The sequence below is a fragment of the Photinus pyralis genome, unplaced genomic scaffold (assembly GCF_008802855.1).
Source record: "Photinus pyralis isolate 1611_PpyrPB1 unplaced genomic scaffold, Ppyr1.3 Ppyr1.4_LG1, whole genome shotgun sequence".
In the NCBI taxonomy this organism is placed as follows: Eukaryota; Metazoa; Arthropoda; class Insecta; order Coleoptera; family Lampyridae; genus Photinus; species Photinus pyralis.
Window position 1 is genome coordinate 32,031,991 of NW_022170249.1, and position 16,470 is coordinate 32,048,460.

At 37.1% G+C, this 16,470-nt stretch overlaps 1 protein-coding gene across 3 annotated transcripts in view; it reads left to right on the top strand.

Annotated features, from left to right (window-relative positions):
* The first annotated feature begins 970 nt into the window (after window positions 1-970).
* LOC116174526 overlaps window positions 971-16,470 on the top strand; it is a 29,845-nt gene continuing 14,345 nt past the window's right edge. The window contains exons 1-2 of one of the 3 annotated variants that reach the window (XM_031492468.1): window positions 971-1,401; window positions 6,789-7,339. In XM_031492468.1, the coding sequence (XP_031348328.1) occupies window positions 6,826-7,339 (514 nt within the window). In that variant the 5' untranslated portion in view covers window positions 971-1,401; window positions 6,789-6,825. Of the gene's footprint in view, window positions 1,402-6,788; window positions 7,340-9,979; window positions 10,366-16,470 lie in introns of those variants that run through there. The other 2 variants (XM_031492463.1, XM_031492472.1) reach the window with 2 other exon arrangements.

The window sequence follows — 16,470 nt, forward strand, 5'->3', positions numbered from 1 at the left end:
TGAAGTACGAACACTGAAAATGACGTATTACCTTTGAATAAATATTCAAAGCTATTACTAAATAAGAGCAACCACTTGACATGTAGGTACATTTTTAAAAGCAGGTGGGGCGGTGCTATCACATTGTGGATATACAAACGAAGAATAAATACCTACAATGTGTCTAATCTTTTTTTTGTGGTCCTCTGTGGCAGTAGTGGCCCCCTCCACCTGAAAATTCGAATTCTTCTATTGTCCTTAAGTATCTACAAATGGAGAAATTACATAAAAAATAGAACAAACTAGTGGATATATACCAAACGATCCGAACCTATAAAGAGGGGGTTTTACATTTATGGCAACTGTCACTTTGGATCGCTTTCTCTATTGAAGATGTTCAAACAAATAACGCACGAGGTAAAGAAATAAGTATAAATATGTACTTAAATAAATGCAAAAGAAAAAGGTGTTCCGCGCCTTAATATATTAAAAAATAATTAAAATAATAGGGGTTTAGTAACTGAATTTTACTTTCTCTACCTTTACTTCATTTGCCATGCCATACGAGTTGGCACAAATGACGAAAAAATTTGGTAACAATCTTGACCTATTCTACTGATATTTTTAATATCACAACGCACTAATTTATTGGAATATTAATATACCTATCTGAATGTTTGCATAATTACGCTATTGTTAAAGATAATTTACGACAACAATCAGGTTGTAAACACACTTGTACCGTGGAAAAATGGTTCCCACCTTATGCAAGAGCGGTAGCTTTTTAATTAGATGGGAATTTGCTCAAACCATAATCGGTAAACAATTGAAGAAGTGTTAAGGAAATTTCATACAGACGAAGAGAATTTATTAAGTGCAGTGCATGGTATAAGAAGGGGTGGGGGAACATTCCATGGAATGGCGCGGAGCGTCAAGGTCCCCTATATGTTGCTCTCACCGGTCGAAGTATTGCATCTCTCGGTATATATCTTTCTCTTTCCTCTTGAGTAGAACGGCACAAGAAAACGGTCCAGTCCGGCAAGAAGGTGATATCAACGTGTGACTACGTGAAAGTATCTGTGCGTGTCGTTGGCTTTATTAATTGTAATACGCGAATTTTTACCAGTTTACTTATGCGCACATGTTGGCCGATGTTAAAGCAACCTTATAATTTAAAATTCATTACTTTATGACTGCATACGTTTCTTGTCAGTTACAAAGTTGCTGTTACGTGCGGTAGTTGTAATTAAAAAAGTTTACCATTTGAATTTTTTGTGCCATGAACTTTCAAAGGATTTTCCTTCAGTTCGTTTACTTATGTTAAGTGACTTGACGTGCAGTAGTTAACGACGAGGTGCGAATTCGAAAACGAGAAATACATTTGTGGAGATTTTAACAGTGGACCACACAGGAAACCCGTAGGTACCTATGCTATTCGACAATATTTTGTGTTTTTCTAGGACTACCCATAGTTAGGGATTTTCAATGGCAACCGTTGACCTGATACTGAAACGGTAAATCTACCTGTGATGAATACAGAGTAAAAATTCTCAAGTCGAATCTTCTCCAATTGGGCGCTATTGTGCCGAACCGAGATTAAAGAGCGTTTGCCAAATTTATGTAGACATTCCGATCCAGAGATTTTTCGAAGTGGGCATGGAACCAAAAAAAGTTAATTATAGATGCCTACTCGAGTTAGACCAGTTTGATGTCTGACTATTAACATTCATTCATAAATCCTTGTTTTTGTTGGGGTTTCGTTAATTAATTAATACAACTTTAATTGCCGTTTTGCTACCATTTCAGTTTGGTTAGAGCTTTTGGATGCACGTTCTTTGAATAACATTAATTGTTCAAGTTGCCATTTTTTATTTTCTCGAGATTATTTATGATCACTATAGCCTTATAACCGCAATCTCAACAACCTCAGGTTAATTTAGCATTGCCATATATTACCGATAATAAGTATGCACGCTTGTGTCAACTTGGAATAACACATTATACAAATAATTTATCCATTGACTGGCAAATTCACGATGGATTGACGGCATGTAAGGCTCAAGACAATAGTTGTTAGTGTTCCCATCGCTTTTATGACAATATTTTCCGTTCACTTCTGTTGCAGTTAGTTTATTCTCTCAATAACTGGTTCTATTTCCGCTCAGAACTTTTTGTAGGATGGCCTTTTGTACGAGGTTAACGTTAAAGTATTTCTAACTTTATTTTCTTTGGGGACTCTTGACATCCTGCAACTGTTAAAGTTTTAACAAGTTTATTATATGCATATAACATTAAAACTGCGGTAGGTTGTTTAAACTGGTATATCCGTTACCATTGAAATGGTCTAGGAAATGGTATTTTCGAGGTATATGCATTACTCCAAGTCTATGATTCCTATTCGCGAAACTACAAAATATCTGACGGGAAACTGCAGTTTGAACCATTCAAAACTAAAGAAATAATCCCATTTTGTTTTGAACCAAAGCGATGAAAGCAAGTTTAAGGGTAGGTCGGGGTAGCTCTTGCTAAAGGATTGAATAACATTTCAAATGATGTTCAAACAAATTAATAACGGATTAATAACAAATATAGGATCAGAAAATATTTTCGTTTCGACCACTGAATAGTGTTTTGGTTTGTTCTCCTATTTTAGAATATGTGGTCCTAGCGAGGGTCCTAGCGAACTGAAACAGAGAACCCAGAGAGCTGATCACGTAATTGAATGTGAAAGCTGCATGCATAATAATAATTTAATTCATTCCAAGGGGGTAACATACGTGGTATTATTTCATAGACGTGGTTGGTATTCATTTAGTAATTATTATACTTTGGTATTCTTTAGTATTGTTTCGTAGCCTCTGGTATACCTACTTTTGTATTTTTGTATTCTGTAGTATTCTAAGAAATTTTCTGACATTATTGAGTGTTTTTTGTACTTTCCAATAATAATCGAGATTTTGTTTGATTCGGATTCCTGGTGCTTCAAACCGTGTACTTCCGTCAAAAAAGTGGGGGGGGGGGGGTCAAATTTTACCCCTATTCAATACTAACGTGCGAGTGTTAAACAAGTATACATTGTGCACAACTCTTGTGCATGAGATAAATCCATTTTTTAAACCGAAATAGCTTAGTAAATGATTGCAAGGTAATAGCATGCTATATTTATCTATCTTCCCTTCCTTGAAATAATTAATGTGGAGGGGGTTGTTTATACATAAACATTTAAAGTTGGCATACATTGAAAATCTACGCTATATCATGCAAGAAGAATCAAGCAAGTACATTCCCCCGAGACACCGTTTTCGAGATATTTGCTCTTAATAAGTTTTGCAATCACTAATAGATATGTTGCTTCCAGACGTTTCAATCGCCCTTTTGTGAGTACCCTCCTCCGACAATCAATTCTTGAGACGTAAAGAATTATTTATATCCGATCACGATAAGGGGTCGAGGAGGAGGCCTATGGTTGGTAGAAATCTTGGTAGAAATTATTTCCTTTTGTTGAGACCTTTCATTAGAAGGGCGGTGTTGGTGGAAAACCGTTCCTTTATATCTACTTTCAAAAGACAAAACCTCTTCTCAAGGGCACCTAATTTTAGGCATCCAAAATAACTTTTAAACTCTTTTTAAAAGGAGTAAACATCTAAACACGAGTCTAAACAACATTTAAAGATCGCCTGGCATACATTCAAAATCTATGCTATATGTATAATGCAAGAAGAAGCAAGCCCTAAGAGACATCTCCAACATATTGTTTTTCCCTTTGTAGGTATTTTCCTCCAACATTTTTGAGATATCCGTAATTAAGTTTTTACACCGGCAGAAGATAGGTCTCGTTTAGACGATCTTTCCTCCCTTTGCGAGCACCCTCCTCTGACACTCCGTTGTACATCACCATTAGATGTGTCTCGTTCAGACGCTCCACTTGCCCCTTATGAGTATCCACTTCCGACACTTGGTTTTCAGGTATTCGCTTCGATTTCACCAAAAGATATGTCTCGTCCAGACAATTCATTTTGCCTTTGTAAGTACTCTTCTCTAACACAGTTTTCCAGACATTCGCTTTTAAAATTTTGACATCACCAATGAATACTTCCAGACGTCCCAATCGCCCTTTTGAGTACCTTTCTCCAACAATCCGCTCTTCAGATCTAACGAATTCTAACTGATCACGATAAGGGGTCGAGGAGGAGGAGTATGGTTCGTTGAAATTAATTCTTTTCATCGAGACCTTTCATTAGAGTACCATGAAGGATAAAGCGAGTGTGTGTGAGGGTGCCTCGGTATGTGCGTATGCAAAATTTGGACAAAGTTATCCACGTTTTACTTTCAAAAACAGCATCTTGGGATAATTCGTGCCCCCCCCCCCCCCATAAAACAACAAAATTTTTGATGCTCGTCTGGCACACGTTCAAGGTATAGGCTACCTATTGCATTCCCCTAAAAGTAGTTCAACACAGCAGAAGTGGATCCGGACCGACGGACAAAACGCAAACATTATCACATTTTTCTTTAATTCTTAAAAAAATGTCGATAAGATGGTTCTTATTTGTTTCGTAGGTCATGGGAGTAGTACCTGGTCGTATACATAATTACTGGTAGGGGAAGGAGAGTACACCAAGTATTGCCCATTTCGGCAGTAAGTGTACAAAAGTTTGCTCAGTGCGATAAATCCTAACAAATAATTTTACCCAAAATCGTCCTGAAAACCTTCATTTTCATGCCTACTTTCTGTCAAGACATTTTAGTTTCCATGACACAGGCAGAGCAGACTACGTTTCCTGCTGCTTGTCACTTTACTGGCCGCACCTGTCACTTTACTGACAGATTGACATTAAGCAAAATTTATATGAAAATTGAAATTTTATATTATAATACGGTTTCGGTCAAAATTTAATACAAAACTCGTCAGTAAAGTGACATTAGTTGACTCGGGAATTAAAGTACTTAGCCCGAAAGGGGCCTCGTACTTCAATAATTGTCTCGCCAGTAATGTCATTTTCTCACTTTTATGTAAATAACTATCCCTGGATTCGCACTAAATACAGCACTCTCTGCGGTCGTGGAGCAAACCAAGTGCTCATGCGGGAAAACTTACCGAACTTGTTAGGTAAATTACTGCTTATAGGTAAATTTTTTGGATATAGCAGCATAAAAACTTATTATATTACATAAGTAAGCAAATTTAAGAGAAAAATTCAATCTAAGGAAAATAGTGTTCTAATTGATTTCATAAATTTCTTTTTGTTTTTTATGTTGCGATATTAAAAAAAGTTTATTCGTTAAAAATATATAACAAAAATAGTGCTTTCCAAAAAAACAGTGTTCTAAAAGTACGTAGGTTGGTAGCAAACTTTTTATATTTTTGTATGTATATACAGCTTGTTTTAGACAAAATTTTCATCCTGTATATTACATTCAATAAACAATACCATTTTTTTTAAATATAAAGAGAAACTCCTTAAATTGCAAAATGGTCGGAGAACAATCAATTGACAGAATTATTATGACATTCTTTGTAGCAACGGAAATAGGACCTTGTTTTTCTTTACCAATAATAACATACTCTTTGCTTCTAAATTGTCAAAATAGGTGGCATTTTGACATCGTTGACGTTGAAATTTTGCACAAAATTTTCAAAAATTTTCCCGCCCTTTCCTCATCGTGGGGGGTACTCGTTATAACGGCGTTCTACATTAATATAAATATATTTGCCTCCTCCCAAACATTACCCACGTACCGCCCTGCATGGGTGCTTTTATATCTTTTCCCTTTACGCTTCCTTTAGCTTTAGACTTTATTCACACATTATTAACACCTCTTTATTACGTCCTTCATTTCATCACGTAAGGTGTGTTGTATTCAAACATAATTCACCATTTGGTCGCACACTTTTACATTCTCCCCATTTCTTCGCGTTTCCTTCCTTTTCGCGCCTCCTGCTGCCTCTTCAATTTTCTTGATGTAAATTCACACCCTTCAAAATTCCTTGACACATTTTCCTGCTCACCTGAAACATCTATTTTACTGCTTCACGTCCTCTTTCACACTCTTTTCCTTTACACATTGTTTCTTTATCCCCCGTGTTCATACCTCTTTATGCCCCTTTCCACTGTTTCTTCACGTATGCTTTCTTCCTCAATTTTTCACGCTTCCTTCTAATACCTTCAATCCTTTCAAGCTTATTTTCTCACTACTTCATTTTTCACTATATTTTCTTCATTCCTTCTCTTGTCCCATTTTTCTTTGCGACTTTTTGACATTTCTTTTGTACCGCGTTCATCTCATCTCCTTTACTTCTTTATCTAGCCTGTACGGTCCCCCTTCCTCAACGCCTACTTCCTTCAATTTTGTCCCTTCGTGTTTTACCTATTCCCTTACTTTTCATTACGCTGTCTCTTTTAACTTATTCGCGCCTCCTTCGCTGACTGCTCGGAAAAACGATGCGCGCCAGAAAATACGGAGACGAGCACAAGAATTTTTTTAAAAATTTCCGCAAGAATAGAATCAGTATTGCTGAATGATACGTTATAATTCATCGTTCCAGAAGAGAAAGAGTTCACTTCTCAAAAAGTGAGTTAGTGTTAGAGTATTTGCAATTACTGCAGGAACTGTTCATATCTTCTCGTATGAATGAAATTGAAGAACCTTCCATTCAAATGTCTAGTTCTCCTTTCTTCTTATTTGTTTCTCTACAAAAGATAAATGCAATGAGTAGTGAGGAGAAATATTCAAATTTGATAGTAATAAACATTAACATACCTTTAATTTGAAACTTATATTAAATATGTTGTGTCTTCCTTTTGCAGGGACAACACTTCCTCTTCTGAACATGTAGCAACAACGATGTCCTCACCTTCGCCGGTATCTCAAATACCTACAGAACACACATACCAGCCAAGCGATAGCAGCGACCACGTTCTCATTTCACATAATAACTGCCAGTGCACTGAAGTCCTTAACAAGGACTCCCCTAAATGCGATCCTAATGTATGCCATTCGTTTCCACAAAATAAGTGCAAGTCAAACCATCACCACAATCTAATCAACCTGTCTACTCATGGACCTGCCAATACAACACATTCGCATTCAACAAACCAATCCGTGCACGTTCACGTCCATTCGCCTCCTGGCTCCACCCTCTCCAAGCAGCCACCTCAAACGGCATGCAACTGTCACAGTCCACTCGAAAACGAAAGCAACGCGGACGTACATCAGACAATTCAATCGAATAGGAAAATTGAGGCGGATGATCGGATCGAAGTTTCGCCACTACCACCAGCACTGCCTCCACGACCCCCTCCGAGACCAAGAACCGACGTGCATGGCACGCTTAATTCCAGATCGAGAATACGTCCACGTAAGTAGTAGATCTTAATAATGATGTAACCAACGATTCCTGGTATTTTGGTTACGCTGTGATTCTTTTATCAGACGTTTGGATAGAAATTTTTCCTTGCCAAATTTGGTTAATTTGCCTGAAATTGGGTGTATCGACCTCTAGCCAATTTCTAATTATCCCGTTCGTAGAAATTCACATACGGGTGTATGTACCTATGTAAGCCTCGATGTAAGCGGTTAGTTATATTTACAAGGGTCGAAGACCTCACTTACATAAAATAAAATTGAACCTCTACGGCACTGGTAAACATTTTAAGATTACATTAATTTTTGTTTTACCCACGGCTAGCTCAGTAATAAAGATCGTTTTTATACTCTTTGAGGAAGTTTGGCCCCTTATCTCCACTGCAAACCTGAAATTCAAAATCGAATGGTCTGGTTTGATTGAACTCTAATAAATACGCATGTGAATTTAGTTGATTGAAATACAAACCTCCGAATGCTAAACAAAATTTTAATCCAATCAAAGGACTAGGATAGTAGTAAATTTTTTAGCAATGAAACAAAATAGTCAAAATCTTTTATTTGAATTTGATTTTTTTCAATAAATGTAATATAAAATCTGTTTCATGCAAGCAGTTTTCACGGGTCGACTCCTTTAAGAATATTAAAGTTTCTACGAAAAAAATTTCTGATGCAAATTCCTAAATTCAACCGGCCACTACTTATACAATTCAAAAAAATTGGCCTGGGTAATATTCTGTTCTGGTAGCAAATTAACCTTGTCTCTCCTTGGGAAATGAAACAGATCGATTCGATAGTACAGTTAACCTTTTGCATCATCTTAACGTTGCAAGGTTGAGTGGAAGAAATGTTGGCATGAATCGCGAATCCCAGCAAACCGTCTTCAATTTCGCCAAAGCAATCCTCGAGATCGTGATTATGCACCGGAATAAATAAGCTAATGCGCCGTTGTGTTAATATTAAGGTTGCCCAATTTATTAACTAGGTCTCGTCGCTGCATGTAAAGTGTATCGATTAATTGTCTTTAAATTCCTTGGCGTATGCAAAATTATTGCACACTTTGATCACCCATTTTCAAGATCCTCGCACAACAACACATATCATTTGCTACATTATGTCCTATTTGCAGAATGTTATTTCCTGTATCATTTAACGGTATCATCGTATTGTAAAACAGGTGACGCTCTTCCTCCTGCAGCAGGCATATTCTTGTGTCTTTATACCATCATTTCGCAATTTTGAAAATCTTGATATTCGTCATATGTCATGTATAACTACCGCTTTACGGTATTTTATGTACGACGGATATTATGTTGCTTGTTTATTTCAAATAGAATTCTAAGAAATAACAACTTACACAATACCCTAGGGATTAGCCTTCTGGGATAAAACGTTACGTTATATAGAAGCATTCCGAGGAAAATTCACGGTCTACGTCACATAATCACATGAGAAATTTTAAATTCTACCGGCCTCAGCCGCACCGAATGGCTGACAGATTAGTGCCACTATTACACCTCGGAGTAAAACGGCCTAACACAAACAACCTATGTATAACTATCATTACACCTTGTATATTTAATTTTAAATATACCGACACAGAAAATTCAATTTGATCTCATTGGTACAAAAGGGCCGACCAGTTAACGACATTGGCACTGGTACAAAAGCACCCATCACAAATACCTGGTATATAACTATCATTACACCCTGTATATTTAACATGATATCCAACCTCAGTAAAAAAATTCAAATTCCCCGCACAAATTCTGGGAGGAAGTTGCTGGATTCGGAAGGGAGGGGAACCACATGTTTTGTTTTGCGGACCTCCATGAAATATACTTAGGAGCTAATTACTAATAGGAACAAATGTGTTCCACGTACTTACGTAATAAGAGAATATCTTAGAGTATCTTAGGTGGACATTCTTTGAGTGATTATTCAAATGATTTTAAAATAACTACTTCGCAGCCCCCCTTGTAGGCGGCCTTTGTAGGATTACTTTTCGATCTTCATTTTATATTTTGGGCATTTCAATTTTTCTTTCTCAAAGGTTAAAAGTGTGTTATTTGCAACATATTTCCCGTTTTGTGTGATCTCTGGACTCTGAGACACTCTGCACTATCTATACTAAATAGTCCTACGTATAGAAAGTGAGTCTTACAATACTCTTGCTTTGAGCCATGTCATTTATGACAAGCGGCAGATTTATCTACACGCGAAGCTGTTGAATTAATACTTCTACAAATTGTACTGTGCAGCCGTGCGTGTAATTAACCGTCGGCGTAGACAGTCAATTACTACTTTAGTTGGAAGGATGGGGGAGAGAAAGAGTTATTAAAAAAAATGCGGAGTGTGATAAAGAAAAACTCGCACAATTGAAACTGTAGGTTTAGGGAATGAAAATATCGACTATTAGAGAGAAACGCGACGGCAGGCGTCACCATGACGTCACGTGACGACGCCAGGGTGGAATTTAGATCGCGACGTTATTGGTTTAATTTTAAAGTAATTTTATTGCCATTTCCGTCATTTACTGAAACATACCATACTACTAGCAAATACACACTTAGGTTTTTCAGTTGTTTGGAGGATTTCTACTTTTAAGGGCGACGGGCGACACACTTAGGCTCTGGAGTCGGAAGGCTCGTTTTTTCTGTGTACCGCTCTGAACTGGAACGTGAGTGTTCCCTTCGCGCTTAAATGCATCTCGTACAACAGAGTCATAAGTGACGGGTTCTGTGGCGTATAATGTTTAATGTCTTCATTAGCCGGTCTATCGCTATGGCCGCATTAGTCGGTCATTTCGATTATAGTGCAATTCTACAAGTCACGAAATCCCAAAAAGTTGGGGGTGAATAATAATTAGAGTGCATTTTAATAAGGGGAAACATTTGTTTTACTGTGTATGATCAAACAGATCGACTTTCACTAAAATGCATGGATATCCTGTAATGCAAGTTGTGCAGTATCATGTACCACATCCGATACAGCCATTACCACCTTATCCATTACCACATGGTAGGTTTGCTTGTTGTATTATGATATTTAATGCTGCCTTTTTGGAAGAATACCTGTAACTCTTTTGTGTATTTCAGTGCAGTAGATTGAATCATGTACTAGTTCTTTCTAATATTCCAAACGGCCAGCAACCAACATGATTAATTCAGAAACAGGATGAAAATTTATTATGCATAGAATCGTTAACGCATCTGCTAAGAGGCAAAGTGTTAAGGGCGTCCCAAAACGTTACTTTTTTGTGGTTCTTTTGACTGTATGATGTTTATTTTTGATCAAAATGTAAATTTCGTTGGGAAAACAGTAAAATTCGTTCCCTCAACTGAAAAAATAAACGCGTAAGAAACTGCATTTATTACAAATTTTAGTAGGGAAAGTAGTTTGCATGTGATTGACATAGTAGTATTAGGCTGTTAATATAATAATAGTTCCTCCAAAATAAGGTATTTATAAAATTGACAACCTCTTGGATGACGCTCCATTATTATTAACGAGCTCCTAGCGAATTCATAGTTTTGCGGTGTCTGTCGGTCTGTCCGTTAGCAAGATATAGCGAAAACGATTACGATGAAATTTTGCACGTGGATTCTTTAACGAATTTGGAGATCGAAGAAGATCTTGAAATACCAATGTAGGCCAAAGCATCTCCGTTAGTTATGAACCGAAGTGCATGAAATTCAAAATGACAAATGACAAATAGTTTTCTTCGTCAAAATTCGTTTACAAAATAATTCATTATGTTTGATCGAGTTTGCATGGTTCGAATTTGTTAATGTGATTGAAACCATCCAAACGTCAAACGTAATTTTAAATAATTCCATTCATCGTGAATGAGCACGAAACGAGTACGAAATAAGGCCAATCTTGTGATTTAGTAGGGAGTGATGTGTCGCTTTTGCTAGGTGCGCTACTACAACAAATTGTACCTTTGGCAATCATCTCACTTCAATCACGAAAGGGTGAAATAATTACACTATACAAGATTGGCCTGTCATCAAACTTAACTGAAAATAAATCACGAACTTCGCCGTGTATTATTCGCAGTATAAAACGATTTTACAATAAAGACCTTTCCTTCTGTAGTGTAATTATTATTCATGTTTATTAGAGATGACAGTTAAATCAAAGAATTAGGTGACAAATGCGGTAGGTAAATCATGGCCAACCAATTTTTTACTACCTTTTTGGATTTATTTATTTAACTTTTAAAAAAAGTCTTAGGTAAGCTTTTTTGGTGACACCTAATCCCGATTTTAATTATCTATCCGAGGGTGTTTTTATTTTTTCTTTAGGTTAAAATGGGGAGCAGGAATTGCTGAAAATGTATTTTCCCATGTTATTTCCCTATGTCCCGCCGTCAACTTGCCACACTGTGTAAGAGCTTTAGAGAGATTACGATAGTCCTCTGACGCATGGGTTGTCTGCATCGAGCCTAAATCCCGGTGCCCACATCGGATTTTTTGACGTGCGACGTCGCTTCGGTGCCGACGGTGTCCGTCTGTCCGTGAACACGATAACTGTCAAACGCTTGGACCGATTCGGTTCAAACTTTGCACAGTTGATATACAGGGTGTCCCTAAAAGGTCTGTACAACGCGCTACCAGGGGTTCTTGGTATCAAAATAGGACGATTTAACCCAACTTACCTCTATCCAAAAGTGCTTCGGTAAGGCGCTATCTACCGCCAAAGATTTTAAAAAAAAATCGTTATTTTTATTTTATCGGAAAATGGTTTTGCCGATTAAAATGAAATTCGGGATGTGAATGTCTAATGTAAAAAGGGTCTTTGTGATATCATGGTTTTGATTGTAGTTGCTAAAATACTGGCCATCCACATCTGAAGAGGTCTAAAACTTTTTAACTACTATTTTGACGGTTCTGAATTTTTAGACACTGATAGACAGTTTACTTGCAAGCATTTTTTGTCTCTTGATGAATATCGCTATCTGTGATGGTTTACGAAAAAAAAAAAATTTGGGCACGATGAATGGCATGCACCTTACATGCGATTGTTCCTCAAAAAATCAAAAGATGGCTGTGAAGCTTTTGAGTGGCGTAACGTTTGTTTGTTGTTTCTTAAACTTTAACAATTTACGTTTTGCTTGAAGACTTAAAATTTCATTGTTAAAATTGTAATATGGCCTTTCAATACAGTAACGCAGAGTTAATTGATATGCTATTAGTGTTTGGATACTGTCGTGGAAATGGTCGCCAATGCGTTAGGCAGTATACTCACAGGTTTCCAAATCGTCATAGCCTACTTCTTGCTTGCACTTATGGTTTTTGAGGAACAATCGCATGTATGGTGCATGCCATTCATCATGCCTAAATTTTTTTTTTTCGTAAACCATCACAGATAGCGATATTCATCAAGAGACAAAAAATGCTCGCAAGTAAACTGTCTATCAGTGTCTAAACATTCAGAACCGTCAAAATAGTAGTTAAACAGTTTTAGACCTCTTCAGATGTGGATGGTCAGTATTTTACCACCTACATAGCAACTACAATCAAAACGATGATATCACAAAGACCCTTTTTACATTAGACATTCACATCCGGAATTTCATTTTAATCGGCAAAACCATTTTCCGATAAAATAAAAATAACGATTTTTTTTTAAAATCTTTGGCGGTAGATAGCGCCTTACCGAGGCACTTTTGGATAGAGGTAAGTTGGGTTAAATCGTCCTATTTTGATACCAAGAACCCATGGTAGCGCGTTGTACAGACCTTTTAGGGACACCCTGTATATACCGCACATAGCAAGCCTATTGAAAATGGACCAGATCCAATGACCCCGTAGGGTCACACCGAGGTGCTCTTCCGCTGTTTTAGATCCGCTTTAGGGATCTATTTTAAATTTAATTACCTACAACCCCTCTAACAGGTTTAAATGAAATGGACAAGGTATAATATAAACTTATTTCTGAACACACTGTACAAATATTCGACTAGTTTATCATTTATGGTGCCCCAATCTATGGTTTTCATATTTAACATAAAATAAACCCCTGAAGAGCATCTAAAAAAAGCGGCAGTGCACCTCGGTGTGACCCTACGGGATCATTGGATTTGACCCATTTTCAATTATGGCTTGTTACATGTGGCATATAAGTCTATTGTGCAAAGTTTCAACCGAATAGGTTCAAGCGTTTGGCAGGGACAGAGAAGCGTGACCCCACAGGGTCATTGGATTTGACCCATTTTGAATAGGTTTATATGCGGCATATAGGTCAACTGTGCAAAGTTTGAACTAAATAGGTTCAATCGTTTGGCAGGAGGCGTGACCCCAAGGGGGGCATTGGATTTGACACATTTTCAATAGGCTTATTACTTGTGGCATATAGGTCAACTGTAAATAGTTTGAACCAAATCGGTCTAAGCGTTTGGCAATTATCGTGTTCACGTACGGTTAGAGGGTCAGACGGACACCATCGATCTATATCCTATAAAGCTTCCATCGCTTTGCTCTGCCGGTTAGGCTTAATAAAATGTGAGGGATACTAACGAACGATTTTGAAAGATCAAATCGATTATGCCTCGGTAGGAATTAAGGTAATTACTGACCAAGTTACGTTAACAATTACGATTCAACACTGCATCCCTTTAACAGGTACTTAACCGCTTTATAACAAAAGAGAAGTAACTGGCTAGTTAAATATGTTGCGCTTCAATCCAGTTGTTCGGATTCTTATCTGGTCTCCCCATCTGACCGGTGCAATCAAGAATGGGTTCAAAATGGCCAAAATCTCCCTGATAAAATCGAAACAGGTACCTACTGCGGCTATTTAAGTTGAACACCCTCCGCCGATATTGAGTTCTGCGCTTGCGCCAATTCCAAGGTTGAACTACTGCGCGTGCACCAAGCCACTGAAGATCATCGTGGTTGTTGTCTAAACTATCAGGTTGGTTTAACAAAAATAGGTCTGTTCATCAGAAACAGATAAAATGACCATCAGAAATAGATCTGTTCATCAGAAACAGGTCTGTTTATCAGATCTCTTTTTGTTAAACAGACCTGTTAGTTTAGACAACCTGAGATGACCTGATATTGCGATGATACTAGTGGATTATAAGTTTCAACAACAGCCACGATGACCTTCAGTGACTTAGCGCATGAGCTGTAGTTGAACGTTGAAATTGGCGGATGCGCAGAACTCAAAGTCAAATTGCCCTCATATCGTCCTTGCTTTACTACTCACGAGAGAGCGCAAACCCAATTAATACGAATAAGTTGGTGAGATAATTAATTTACGTGGGCTCAACCATCAGATATTGGATGTTTAAAAAGACAATGCGCCAAGATAAGGAAGGGGTTATCAAATGGCGGATTATTTACGTATCGATAATCTTATAAAATCCTCCAAGAAACGTGCTTCAGCTTGCTTCGCGATCGCAACAACTGATCACAGCGAAAAGGGTCATTTACGAGAGACACTAATAAATAATTTGTGCAATTAGACCATTAGAATTAAAGACACTTTCGCTTCGTCGGCGTGTTGAAAAATCTCTTTGGGCAAAATGTGAACATAAGTATTACCACTTTAGACTTGCGCGGTCTGACACAAAAAGAATCAGGTAGATGGCGTTAGTTAAACTTTAATAAAGCCAGCAAATCTCAAACAAAAAATCACTACAAAGGACTGTAAAACAAGAACACTTTAAAAAGAATTATTCATTTTAAAGTACATAAAGAAGCATTTTACAAAAAAACAAACAGCAAAAATTTTTTTAAACATTCCTCCAGTCTGGCCTTAAAGCTCGTCATCACATCACGCACGGACTTTGGCCTCACAGTCTTCTTTCTTGACATCTCTTCAAAGTTAATAAACGATACCTTAACTTCTGGCTGTTTCCCTGATGTTCTGAAGATTGCATCGGTCGTACCATTGTATAAGGCAGGAGATATTAATGATCCGGCAAATTATAGGCCAATTTCAATATTGCCTTCATTCTCAAAGGTATTTGAAAAGGCAATGAGTATGCAAATCTCCAACTACTTTGAATACAACAATCTCTTTTACACTAAGCAATTTGGTTTTCGCAAGGGAAAAAGTACTTCAGATGCTTTGGTTGAATTTGTAAATAATACTTTGAACTGTTTCGAAGAAGGTGCCTATACAATTTCAATGTTTTTAGATTTGTCCAGGGCTTTTGATTGTATATCACACAATACATTGTTGCAAAAATTACAAATAACGTATAATTTTGACGATTTCAGTTTAAAGTTAATTTCTTCCTATTTATCTAATAGATTTCAGCACGTCTTCCACAATGGAGTATTGTCAAGTCAACTATCTGTAATTAGGGGAGTTCCCCAGGGGTCCATTCTCGGACCACTTTTGTTTTTGATTTATTTTAATGACTTCCCTAATTATATAAACATCTATGCAGATTGTATTTTATTTGCGGACGACACAACGCTCGCTATAAAACGCAAAGGGTTAAATGACATTTTGTCTGTTCACAAACAAGTTGAAACTCTGGCGTTAGAATGGTTTATACCAAACCAATTAAAGCTTAACGAAACCAAATCGGAAAACCTGATGCTAACTCTAAGACATCATGCATTTCAAAACAATGCTTCTGTAAAATTTTTAGGTGTACATATTGATCCGGTCTTAAACTTTGGAGTACATGTCGATTTTATTTGTAAAAAAATTAGCAAAAACATATTTGTGTTACGACGTTTATCCGATAATGTCTCAAGGAACGTTTTAGTGAGTGCTTATTATTCGCTAATACATTGCATATTAAGCTATGGTATCTTAGTCTGGGGAAATTGTCCTGCAGCGCGAAGAGTTTTTGGTCTCCAACGACGTGCAGTACGAATAATAAATGGTCTTGGATATAGGGATGATTGCCGAATGACTTTTATTGACCTAAAAATATTAACCTTACCATCACAATATTTGTTAGATAGTATTATGTATGCGAAAGATAATCTTCATGAATTTAAATTACAAAGTGATATACATCATCATTTCACAAGATCCCGAACTAACATAAGGCCAAACTATTGCCGTTTAGCCAAGACACAAAATGGACTAGTGTACGTCTCCCAAAAACTCTTCAATCATCTTCCAACGCAAATAAAAGAGTTGACTAGA